This window comes from Perca fluviatilis, chromosome 6 (genome assembly GCF_010015445.1).
Source record: "Perca fluviatilis chromosome 6, GENO_Pfluv_1.0, whole genome shotgun sequence".
Taxonomy (NCBI): Eukaryota; Metazoa; Chordata; class Actinopteri; order Perciformes; family Percidae; genus Perca; species Perca fluviatilis.
Genome location: NC_053117.1, coordinates 40,897,072 through 40,910,402, shown reverse-complemented (window position 1 = coordinate 40,910,402; position 13,331 = coordinate 40,897,072). Strand labels below are relative to the sequence as shown.

The 13,331-nt window shown below is 42.8% G+C and overlaps 1 protein-coding gene across 1 annotated transcript in view; it reads right to left on the bottom strand.

Annotated features, from left to right (window-relative positions):
* Window positions 1-13,331, bottom strand: part of trpm6 (transient receptor potential cation channel, subfamily M, member 6) — a gene marked incomplete at its 3' end in the record, with an annotated part of 55,081 nt that overhangs the window by 36,407 nt on the left and 5,343 nt on the right. The window contains 6 exon segments of the mRNA XM_039802428.1: window positions 3,277-3,400; window positions 4,928-5,102; window positions 6,643-6,814; window positions 8,541-8,665; window positions 9,511-9,724; window positions 12,056-12,245. Of these exon segments, the coding sequence (XP_039658362.1) occupies window positions 3,277-3,400; window positions 4,928-5,102; window positions 6,643-6,814; window positions 8,541-8,665; window positions 9,511-9,724; window positions 12,056-12,245 (1,000 nt within the window).

Sequence of the window (13,331 nt, the reverse complement as noted above, 5' to 3'; positions counted from 1 at the left end):
TTAGTCATATAAAATACAGTCACATATAATACAGTCACATATAATACAGTCACAAATAATACAGTACACATAAAAATACAGTCACATTATAAAAGTCACATATAATACAGTCACATAAAATACAGTCACATATAATACAGCACATATAATACAGTCACATATATACAGTCACATATACATCACAGCCTCACATATACATACAGTCACATATACTACAGTCACATATATAATACAGTCACATATAATACAGTCACATATAATACAATAACATATAATACAGTCATATAATACAGTCACATAAAATACGTCACATAAAATACAGTCACATATAATACAGTCACATAACAATAAGTCACATAATTACAGTCACATATAATACAGTCATATTATACAGTCACATAAAATACAGTCACATATAATAGTCACATATAATAGTCACATTAATACAGTCACATTAAAATCACATATAATACAGTCACATATAATACAGTCACATTATAATAGTCACATATAATACAGTCACATATAAATAGACACATATAAAACATTCACATAAAATACAGTCACATTAATAGCCCATATAATACAGTCACATAAAATACAGTACATATACATTCACAATAATAACACACATAAAATCACATTACAATACAGTCACATTATCATCACATAAAATACAGTCACATATAATATCATATATAATCAATATCACATAATAATCACATAAAATCACATATAAAATACAGTACATATAATAGTCATATAAAATAAAACATATAATATACAGTCACATAAAATACAGTCACATAAAATACAGTACAACACATAAAAACAATAGCCCACATATAATACAGTCACAATAAAATCACATATACACAGTCACATATAATACAGACATATAATTAACAGATCACATAAAATACAATAGCCCATAAAATACATTAATAAAGTCACATAAAATACAGTCACATATAATAGTACATATAATCACAATACAGTCACATTAAAATACAGTCACATTAATAATAATTTCACATAATACAGTCACAATAATACAGTACACAATAATAATACCAACATTACATAACATAATTCACATATAACACAGTACACATCAATAATACAGTCACATATAATACAATATCACCACATATACAGTCACATATAATACAGTCACATACCACAACATTACACATCATCACACATTACAGTCACATATAATACAGTACACAAATACAGTACATATAATCATACATATAATAACATCACATTACACAACATACATACATTACACCACATCACATATAATACAGTCACATATAATACATACATTACACATATAATACAGTCACATACATAATACAGTCACATATACAATCACATATAATAGTCACATATAATACAGTCACATATAATACAGTCACATAAAATACAGTCACATATACATAAGTCACATATAATCACAGTTACATATAATACAGTCACATATAATACAGTCACATAAAACAATAATACAGTCACATACGACACACATAATACAGTCATATATATACATTACATTCAATATCACACAATACAGTCACATATAATACAGTCACATATAATACAGTCACATATAATACAGTCACATAAAATACAGTCACATATAATAGTCACATATAATACAGTCACATAAAATACAGTCATATAAAATAAACAATAAATACAGAAAACTATTTAACATTAAGATAGAAAACAGGCTTCTGTGGGTAATGGCAGGATGTGCAAAAATGTTACAGAGTTCGTCCAAACACACATGGAAGTAGTGTTGAATCACACACGCAGACACACACAGAGAGACACACACACACACACACACACACACACACACACACAGATACACACACAGACACACACACACACGCAGACACAGACACACACACACACAGACACAAACACACACACAGATACACACACAGACACACACACACACACAGACACAGACACACACACACACAGACACACACACACACACAGACACACACACACACACACACAGATACCACACAGACACACACACACACGCAGACACAGACACACACACACACAGACACAAACACACACACAGATACACACACAGACACACACACACACGCAGACACAGACACACACACACACAGACACACACACACACACAGACACACACACACACACACACAGATACACACACAGACACACACACACACGCAGACACAGACACACACACACACAGACACAAACACGGAGACACACAAACACAGAGAGACACACACACATACACGTAGATAGACACAGACACACACACACAAACACACACAGACACAAACACGGAGACACACAAACACACACACAGAGAGACGCGCACACACACACACAAACACACACAGACACAAACACGGAGACACACAAACACACATATACGTAGATAGACACAGAAACACACACACAGAGACAGACACACAGAGAGACGCGCACACACACACACACACACACAGACACACACACACAGACGCACATGCAGACACACACCCACACACACACACACACACACACACAGACACACATGCAGACACGCACACACAAACACACAAACATACACACACAGACACACACACACAGAAAAAAGCATCTGTGTGGTTAAAATGTTGAGAGTTTGTCCAAACACACATGGAAGTAGCGTTGAATCACAACATACACATTCCCAAATGTAGTGTGTAGTGTAGTGTAGTGTAGTGTAGTGTAGTGTAGTGTGTGTAGTGTAGTGTAGTGTAGTGTAGTGTGTAGTGTAGTGTATGTGTAGTGTAGTGTAGTGTAGTGTGTAGTGTAGTGTAGTGTGTAGTGTAGTGTAGTGTAGTGTGTAGTGTAGTGTAGTGTGTAGTGTAGTGTAGTGTGTAGTGTAGTGTAGTGTGTAGTGTAGTGTGTAGTAGTATAGTGTAGTGTGTAGTGTAGTGTAGTGTGTGTGTCTGACTCACAGCCTGTCTGTGGTCCATACACTGGAGCAGGAGGCTGCACAGCTGAGAGGTAGTGTAGTGTGTAGTGTAGTGTGTAGTGTAGTGTAGTGTGTAGTGTAGTGTGTAGTGTGTAGTGTAGTGTAGTGTGTGTGTCTGACTCACAGCCTGTCTGTGGTCCATACACTGGAGCAGGAGGCTGCACAGCTGAGAGGTAGTGTAGTGTGTAGTGTAGTGTGTAGTGTAGTGTAGTGTAGTGTGTAGTGTAGTGTGTATGTGTAGTGTAGTGTAGTGTGTGTGTCTGACTCACAGCCTGTCTGTGGTCCATACACTGGAGCAGGAGGCTGCACAGCTGGGAGGCTTCTGCCGTCTCCACACCAAACACGTCTCCGATCCGGACCACGAAGTCCTCTTTAATGTCTGCGTCCAGCTGCCTGAAGGAAAATGCAGCCAAAAGGTTTCCGTTACATTTGGGACTTTACAAACAGATGCTGAAGAGGGTGAAACAACAAGCTTTAGACTAAACAATAAAGGAGGCATTTCAGTTATATTTCAGATTCATACTTTTATTGTGTTTCTACTACAACGTGTTTACATGCTTCAGGGCCCTGTTTTAACGGTCTGAGGTCACGGTGTGCAGCGCCTGGTGCAGGTGTGTTTAGGGCGTGTCCAAATCCACTTGTGCTAGTTTGACGGAGGTAAAAAAGGGTCTGTGCGCCGGGCGCCTGGTCCTAAAGGGTTGTCCTTAGTGTCTTCATTAATCAGAGGTGTGTTTTGGGCGTAACATACAATCAACCAATCAGAGATCAGCTCCCATTCATCAACCAATCAGAGATCATCTCCCATTACCTTTAAAAGCCAGGCGCGTTTGGACCTTGGAGCATTGCTGTTATGATGGAGGATTTGCACCTTAATATTTTTATTTGTAATCTTCTGCATCTGTGTCCCTGTGTGTGTGTGTGTGTGTGTGTGTGTGTGTGTGTGTGTGTGTGTGTGTGTGTGTGTGTGTCCCTGTGTGTGTAACAAGCATAGTGTGTGTGCGCGCTGTGTACGAGCCTAGGAGCATTTTACTAATGCTCTGTTAAAATAACAATGAAATGCTGAGTTATTGACTTTAGACCAGGTTTTTGTTGGTCAATGGTGCGATCACTTCCCACTGCCTCAAGATAGCAATACTCCCAGAATGCACCTGAACACACCTCCCTGTGAGACCAGAACGCCCAGAATGCACCTGAACACACCTCCCTGTAAGACCAGCACGCCCAGAATGCACCTGAACACACCTCCCTGTAAGACCAGCACGCCCAGGATGCACCTGAACACACCTCCCTGTAAGACCAGCACGCCCAGAATGCACCTGAACACACCTCCCTGTAAGACCAGCACGCCCATAATGCACCTGAACACACCTCCCTGTAAGACCAGCACGCCCAGGATGCACCTGAACACACCTCCCTGTAAGACCAGCACGCCCAGAATGCACCTGAACACACCTCCCTGTAAGACCAGCACGCCCCAGAATGCACCTTGAACACACCCCTGTAAGACCAGCACCCCCAGAATGCACCTGAACACACCTCCCTGTAAGACCAGCACGCCCCAGAATGCACCTGAACACACCTCCCTGTAAGACCAGCACGCCCCAGAATGCACCTGAACACACCTCCCTGTAAGACCAGCACGCCCAGAATGCACCTGAACACATCTCCCTGTAAGACCAGAACGCCATATGACGCGAGTTTGTGCCGAGAGTAGAAAAAGCAGTTGAAAGCGGAGCGTTCACAACAGTGGGAAACCTTAGGCTTTTGCTCAAAGGGATTTCTTTTAAACACGTTTAGCTCATTATTATCGAAGCTCTGGCCACGTTTAACATGAACATCCGACATCATAACGTTGTAAATATGACAGAAAACATAGAAAAGCCCAATAGTTCTCCTTTGATTTGACCCCAGCATGGATACCTGTCCACAGCAGTCTGCTTGTGTAAGAAGGCGAGCAGGTCGGCAGCTCGGCCCGATCCCTCGAACACAAACACCGGCACGGGGGGCTTGTTGCTGACGTAGTCCAGCACGGTGGACACAATGGCCGGGCCGCCCTCCAGAACCACACACACCACAGGCACTCCCTGGTTCAGCCCTGCACAGAACACCAGGCCAGGCAGCTTTATTTCTACAGCACATTTCACATTTCAGCAACAGGGCAATTCAAAGTGCTTTACATGAAACATTATCCCTACTGTTTGAAATTTGACCCATATCCTAAAAGTTGCTATATCATAAATTTGGGGTTTCTTTCAACCAAATTGACAAAATAAATAACGTGGATGGTTCCTTACAACGCTATTCACAAGTTAAATACATGATCAAGTTCACTGTTTTCTTTGAATTTAATAGCATTTGAAAAAGACGTTGAAAAGAGGAAGAAAAAAATGTTAGAAAAAAAAATGCAGAAAAAAAATCAACAAAAAATGTAGGAAAAAGTGACCAAAAATGTGACAAAAAAAGTTGAAAAAAAATAGACAAATACATCAGAAAAAGTAAAAAAAAGTGGGAAAAAAGTGACAAAAAAGTGCCAAAAACATCGGAAATAGCGACATTTTGGGGGATTTTTACCTTTATTTGATAGTGACAGTGGATAGACAGGAAAGGGTGGAGTGAAAGAGAGGGGAGGACACGCAGCAAAGGGCCGCAGGTTGGATTCTAACCCGCGCCGCTGCAAAGGACTCAGCCTTCATGGGGCGCACGCTACCACTGGGTGAGCGAGAGGTCGCCCCTTACTGTAAATTTTGACCCAGAAAAACAAAAAGTGCCGTGGTCGACTGGAAGAGCAGTTAAAAACAAGGAAAAATACAAGGACCCCTAGGATACGAAATGAACAATTATTTAAAGAAAGGCAGCATCAAAAAGAAAGGTCTTCAGCCTTGATTTAAAAAAAGTTGAAAGAAAAGAACAAAAACATCAAGAAAAAGTGACAAAAAATGTGGAAAAAAGTGACAAAAAGTTTGGAAAAAAGTGACAAGAAAGTGACAAAAAAAGTTGGAAAAAAATCAACAAAAACATCAGAAAAAGTGACAAAAAATGTGGAATAAAATGACAAAAAAAGTGCCCCTAGGATACGAAATGAACAATTATTTAAAGAAAGGCAACATCAAAAATAAAAAAGATTTAAAAGAACTGAGAGATGCAGCGGAGCAAAGACACTTGAGTAGGGCGCTATGTTGGGCCCAAGGGGGGTGTTAGCTTCGCTTCAGAACTCAAACCTCCTATGGCGCCATTTTGATGCTACCAAGCTATCACCTCCCGTTAGCATCCCATTGACTCCCATTCATTCTGATGCTACCAAGCTATCACCTCCCGTTAGCATCCCATTGACTCCCATTCATTCTGACGTCACTTTGACAGAGAATAACTTTACATCTGAAGCGTTTAAAGACTCTATTTGTCCGTTGTTTATTTCTAAAGAAACACGACAATGTATAAAAGGCTCCATTACCTTGTAGCTCACGTTATGGCTCCGTAGCAGACGCTTTTATAACAATAGGCTAACGATTGGGTCATAACCACGAGACTTACTGTCACACAGTAGAGGAATTACCGTATAGTACAGGAGAAGCTCACAGGCAGTTTGGACTTCCATTAGCTGTTTAGGTTTAATTACTAATCAGCTACTGACTCACGAGGGTGTATCTTCTGCAGCTGGATGTGTTTCTCCAGCTTCCTCCGGAGGCCTTGTTGGCAGCCATGTTTTCCCAGCGTGCCGTCGTCTACCAACAGGAAGTGGGAGTGGAAGCCGTTGAGACAGGCTCTCTTGCTCAGAGGGTTCCCCAGCGGCTGGTAGGGCCTGAACACCTGGACCAATCAGGAGGCAGTCAGGGCAGAGCAATGCAGAAAGATGGGTTAGAGATGTTGGTCACACTTTCTAATAACCATCACTAAGATACACACACAGACAGACACACACAGAGACACACACACACACACACACACACACACACAGACACACACAGACAGAGACACACACACACACACACACACAGACAGACACACACAGAGACACACACACACACACACGCACACACAGACAGACACACACAGACAGAGACACACACACACACACACACACAGACAGACACACACAGACAGAGACACACACACACACGCACACACAGACAGAGACAGACACACACACACACACACACAGACAGACACACACAGAGACACACACACACAGACAGACAGAGACACACACACACACACACACACGCACACACAGACAGACACACACAGACAGAGACACACACACACACACACACACAGACGACACACAGACAGAGACACACACACGCACACACAGACAGAGACACACACACACACACACAGACAGACACACACAGACAGAGACACACACACACACACGCACACACACACACAGACAGACACACACACACACACACACACACAGACAGACACACACAGAGACACACACACACACACACAGACAGAGACACACACACACACACACACACACACAGACAGACACAGACAGACACACACAGAGACACACACACACAGACAGACAGAGACACACACACACACACACACGCACACACACACACACACACACACACACAGACAGACACACACAGACAGAGACACACACACGCACACACAGACAGAGACACACACACACACACACACACAGACACACACAGACATATAGAGACACACACACACACACACACACACACACACACAGACATATAGAGACACACACACACACAGACAGACAGAGACACACACACACACACACCGAGACACACAGACAGACACAGACAGACAGAGACACACACACACAAACAACACACACGCGACACAGACAGACAGACACAGACAGAGAGACACACACACACACACACACACACACAGACAGACACACACACACAGACAGACACACACACACAGACAGACACACACACACACACACACACAGACAGACACACACAGAGACACACACACACAGACAGACAGAGACACACACACACACACACGCACACACACAGACAGACACACACAGACAGAGACACACACACACACACACACACAGACAGACACACACAGACAGAGACACACACACACACAGACACACACACAGACAGAGACACACACACACACACACACACACACAGACAGACACACAGACAGAGACACACACGCACACACAAGAAAACATAAATAATGTTGAAACAAGCAACAAAAAGCTCTGAAAAAGGCGGCAAAAACGTCCAAAACCCCCCCAGACAAAAACGTCCTTTTACTGCCCGAAGTCGGTACAACAGTTGAGCATCAAAACCGAACATTCAACTTGAACATAATGTTGCTTTAAAGTTAGAACTAAGCTGATTAAATGTTACTTTGTTATCGCCAATCGATCCGGTACCTCTGCACTAAACGAATGATAAAATAACCATTAACTGAAGTTCAATAACCTGCCAGTTCACCCTCTACTAATGAGGGTTTTTATGAAGTGTTACGGTGATATTATTCAGCGTCAAACTGTAATCTCATTCGAACTCACGTCTCTGCCGATGAGGTCCGTGTTGTTGTCGATGACCCCCCAGGGCGTGATGCCGACTGTGTTTCTCTTCCGCAGATTGTGGCCCCCGAATGTTTTCACCGCCTCGCCCACGTACTTCGACACACCTGGAGAGGATGTGAAGAGCAGCACGTCAACAACTCAACGGTTTGTGCATCGCGCACCGGCTACATCTCCAGCGCTACGGTTTGGTTTTTAAAGGTCCCATGATATGGTGCTCTTTGGATGCTTTTATATAGGCCTTAGTGGTCCCCTAATACTGTATCTGAAGTCTCTTTTATATAGACCTTAGTGGTCCCCTAATACTGTATCTGAGGTCTCTTTTATATAGACCTTAGTGGTCCCCTAATACTGTATCTGAAGTCTCTTTTATTTAGGCCTTAGTGGTCCCCTAATACTGTATCTGAAGTCTCTTTTATATAGACCTTAGTGGTCCCCTAATACTGTATCTGAAGTCTCTTTTATATAGACCTTAGTGGTCCCCTAATACTGTATCTGAAGTCTCTTTTATATAGGCCTTAGTGGTCCCCTAATACTGTATCTGAAGTCTCTTTTATATAGACCTTAGTGGTCCCCTAATACTGTAACTGAAGTCTCTTTTGTATAGACCTTTAGTGGTCCCCTAATACTGTATCTGAAGTCTCTTTTATATAGGCCTTAGTGGTCCCCTAATACTGTATCTGAAGTCTCTTTTATATAGACCTTAGTGGTCCCCTAATACTGTATCTGAAGTCTCTTTTATATAGACCTTAGTGGTCCCCTAATACTGTATCTGAAGTCTCTTCTATATAGACCTTAGTGGTCCCCTAATACTGTATCTGGGGACCACTAAGGTCTATATAAAGCATCCAAAGAGCACCATGTCATGGGACCTTTAAATAGGACGTCCACTCCAAATTGGTCTATTGACCCACACACACCCAGAGATCTTTAAACCATCTATAACAGCTACCTGTGTTGATGCCATCGGTGAGGATCCAGGCCCCGGTGCTGAGGGCTGCGGTGACCAACCCTTTGCTGAAGGCCTGCTTGACTTTCGGCGGCAGGGTGAAGTTTTCTGCGCCACCCTGAACGGTCAGCAGCAGCTTGGGTCTCTCCATCTGCCACTCCCTCAGCATCAGCTGCAGCAGCGCCTCAGGCTTTGAGTCCACCGCCAAACGGACATACTGGACAGGAAACACATCCAACCGTTAGGGACTGAGCACGGACATACTGGACAGGAACCACATCCAACTGTTAGGGACTGAGCACGGACATACTGGACAGGAACCACATCCAACTGTTAGGGACTGAGCACGGACATACTGGACAGGAACCACATCCAACTGTTAGGGACTGAGCACGGACATACTGGACAGGAACCACATCCAACTGTTAGGGACTGAGCACGGACATACTGGACAGGAACCACATCCAACTGTTAGGGACTGAGCACGGACATACTGGACAGGAACCACATCCAACTGTTAGGGACTGAGCACGGACATACTGGACAGGAACCACATCCAACCGTTAGGGACTGAGCACGGACATAAAGGACAGGAACCACATCCAACTGTTAGGGACTGAGCACGGACATACTGGACAGGAACCACATCCAACTGTTAGGGACTGAGCACGGGACATACTGGACAGGAACCACATCCAACTGTTAGGGACTGAGCACGGACATACTGGACAGGAACCACATCCAACTGTTAGGGACTGAGCACGGACATACTGGACAGGAACCACATCCAACCGTTAGGGACTGAGCACGGACATACTGGACAGGAACCACATCCAACTGTTAGGGACTGAGCACGGACATACTGGACAGGAACCACATCCAACTGTTAGGGACTGAGCACGGACATACTGGACAGGAACCACATCCAACCGTTAGGGACTGAGCACGGACATACTGGACAGGAACCACATCCAACTGTTAGGACTGAGCACGGACATACTGGAAGGAACCACATCCAACTGTTAGGACTGAGCACGGACATACTGGACAGGAAACACATCCAACCGTTAGGGACTGAGCACGGACATACTGGACAGGAACCACATCCAACTGTTAGGGACTGAGCACGGACATACTGGACAGGAACCACATCCAACTGTTAGGGACTGAGCACGGACATACTGGACAGGAACCACATCCAACCGTTAGGGACTGAGCACAGACATCATCGGCGTCAATTTCGGTGGGGACGGTGGGTACGTCATCATTAATGGTTTAATACCAGGACCTCTCCTAAGTGGAATGCAGCCATCAGTAATGGTTTAATACCAGGGTCTCTCCTAAGTGGAATGCAGCCATCAGTAATGGTTTAATACCAGGGCCTCTCCTAAGTGGAATGCAGCCATCAGTAATGGTTTAATACCAGGGTCTCTCCTAAGTGGAATGCAGCCATCAGTAATGGTTTAATACCAGGGCCTCTCCTAAGTGGAATGCAGCCATCAGTAATGGTTTAATACCAGGACCTCTCCTAAGTGGAATGCAGCCATCAGTAATGGTTTAATACCAGGACCTCTCCTAAGTGGAATGCAGCCATCAGTAATGGTTTAATACCAGGACCTCTCCTAAGTGGAATGCAGCCATCATTAATGGTTTAATACCAGGGCCTCTCCTAAGTGGAATGCAGCCATCAGTAATGGTTTAATACCAGGACCTCTCCTAAGTGGAATGCAGCCATCAGTAATGGTTTAATACCAGGCTTCTCCTATGTGGAATGCAGCCATCAGTAATGGTTTAATACCAGGCCCTCTCCTAAGTGGAATGCAGCCATCAGTAATGGTTTAATACCAGGACCTCTCCTAAGTGGAATGCAGCCATCAGTAATGGTTTAATACCAGGGTCTCTCCTAAGTGGAATGCAGCCATCAGTAATGGTTTAATACCAGGGCCTCTCCTAAGTGGAATGCAGCCATCAGTAATGGTTTAATACGAGCTCTCTCCTAAGTGGAATGCAGCCATCAGTGATGGTTTAATACCAGGACCTCTCCTAAGTGGAATGCAGCCATCAGTAATGGTTTAATACCAGGACCTCTCCTAAGTGGAATGCAGCCATCAGTAATGGTTTAATACCAGGGTCTCTCCTAAGTGGAATGCAGCCATCAGTAATGGTTTAATACCAGGGTCTCTCCTAAGTGGAATGCAGCCATCAGTAATGGTTTAATACCAGGGCCTCTCCTAAGTGGAATGCAGCCATCAGTAATGGTTTAATACCAGGACCTCTCCTAAGTGGAATGTAGCCATCAGTAATGGTTTAATACCAGGACCTCTCCTAAGTGGAATGCAGCCATCAGTAATGGTTTAATACCAGGGTCTCTCCTAAGTGGAATGCAGCCATCAGTAATGGGTTTTAATATACCTGTGCTTTTCCTACTAGGACATGTCAACATGTCTGCTGTTAAAAAGCTCTATTGGCTGTAGAAACAGGAGAGGTCTCTTAGGTTCTAAAACCAGCCTCTGGAGACTTGAAGTGGACTCGAGTCTCCTGTACAGACCTTGGCGCGGCAGACTCGTGTGGCGGTGTCCTGAAAGTCGACGGTCCCGTAGGCGTCGGTGGGGCTGGCTTTGGTGTGACGCTCCACGGACCAGTCGTCCTCCAGCTCCGCTCCGGGACCAGGATGTAGGGAAATGGGGGGTAGGGAGTGTTGCCAAGAGTGCTCCCCCATCAGCCGTCCACAGCAACATCTGGCCAATCAAAGACCAGAAACTGAAGCAAAGCAGCTGCCAAGAATTCAAAGTCACTTCTGTTTTCCGTGTGGGACGATATGCTTTTGTCCCGATTCGATTATTTCGCGATACACGGGCGCCGATTGGATTTGTATTGCGATTTTCATTTATTGCGATGCGATAGCGTTGAGTATTGGGACGTTTTTTTCATGCTTTAATCCGCCTGGTGTCCTCGGGTCACATTTGACCCATTTTCGAAAAGTTTCTTTACCAGAAATTTGGGTTTCTTTCAAAAAGAAATTGGCAAAAAAAATAAAGTGGATGCAACGCTCTTCACAAGTTAAATAAATGTTCAGTTCACTACTTTCATTGAATTTTGGGTGTTTTATTCAATATATTATTACAATATTTGGACTATTTTTAACTGTTTTAAAAAAAAAATTATATTTGGACTGGATATTTGGAATTTTTTGAGAGAAAAAAAAAGTTGGAAATAATGAAACTTTTTTTGGTTTTTTAATATTTCTTAAAAACCATTTCATTATTTCCAACTTTTTTTCTCTCAAAAAATGATTACTTCTTCTAAAAATATTTCAACTTTTTTTCAAAAAATATTTCAACTTTTTTTCAAAAAATATTCTGACTTTAAAATCCAGACAGTACAAAAAAAATTGGCAAAAAAAATAAAATGGATGCAACGCTCTTAACAAGTTAAATAAATGATCAGTTTACTACTTTCATTGAATTTGGGTGTTTTATTCAATTTTATAGCATTTGAAATGTTTTTAATAAAAGAACGATGAAAAAAAGTGAGAAAAATTGTCGGAAAAAGCTTAAAAAACTTGAAAAAAAAGTCAAACAACGCGCGAAAAAAAATTGAAAAAACACAAATGTAAAAAAATAAAAAAAATTGGGGAAAAAACTGACAAAAGTTGATGAAAACTGACCAAAACGTTGAATTTTAATTCTTTTTTTTGACCCAGAAAAACTAAAAGTTGTACGGTCGTCATGGAGACAACACAAGGGTTAAAAACAAATCCCAGTTAAAAAGGAAAACCTTTAAAAATCTGTGTGTGTGTCTGTGTGTGTGTGTGTGTGTGTATG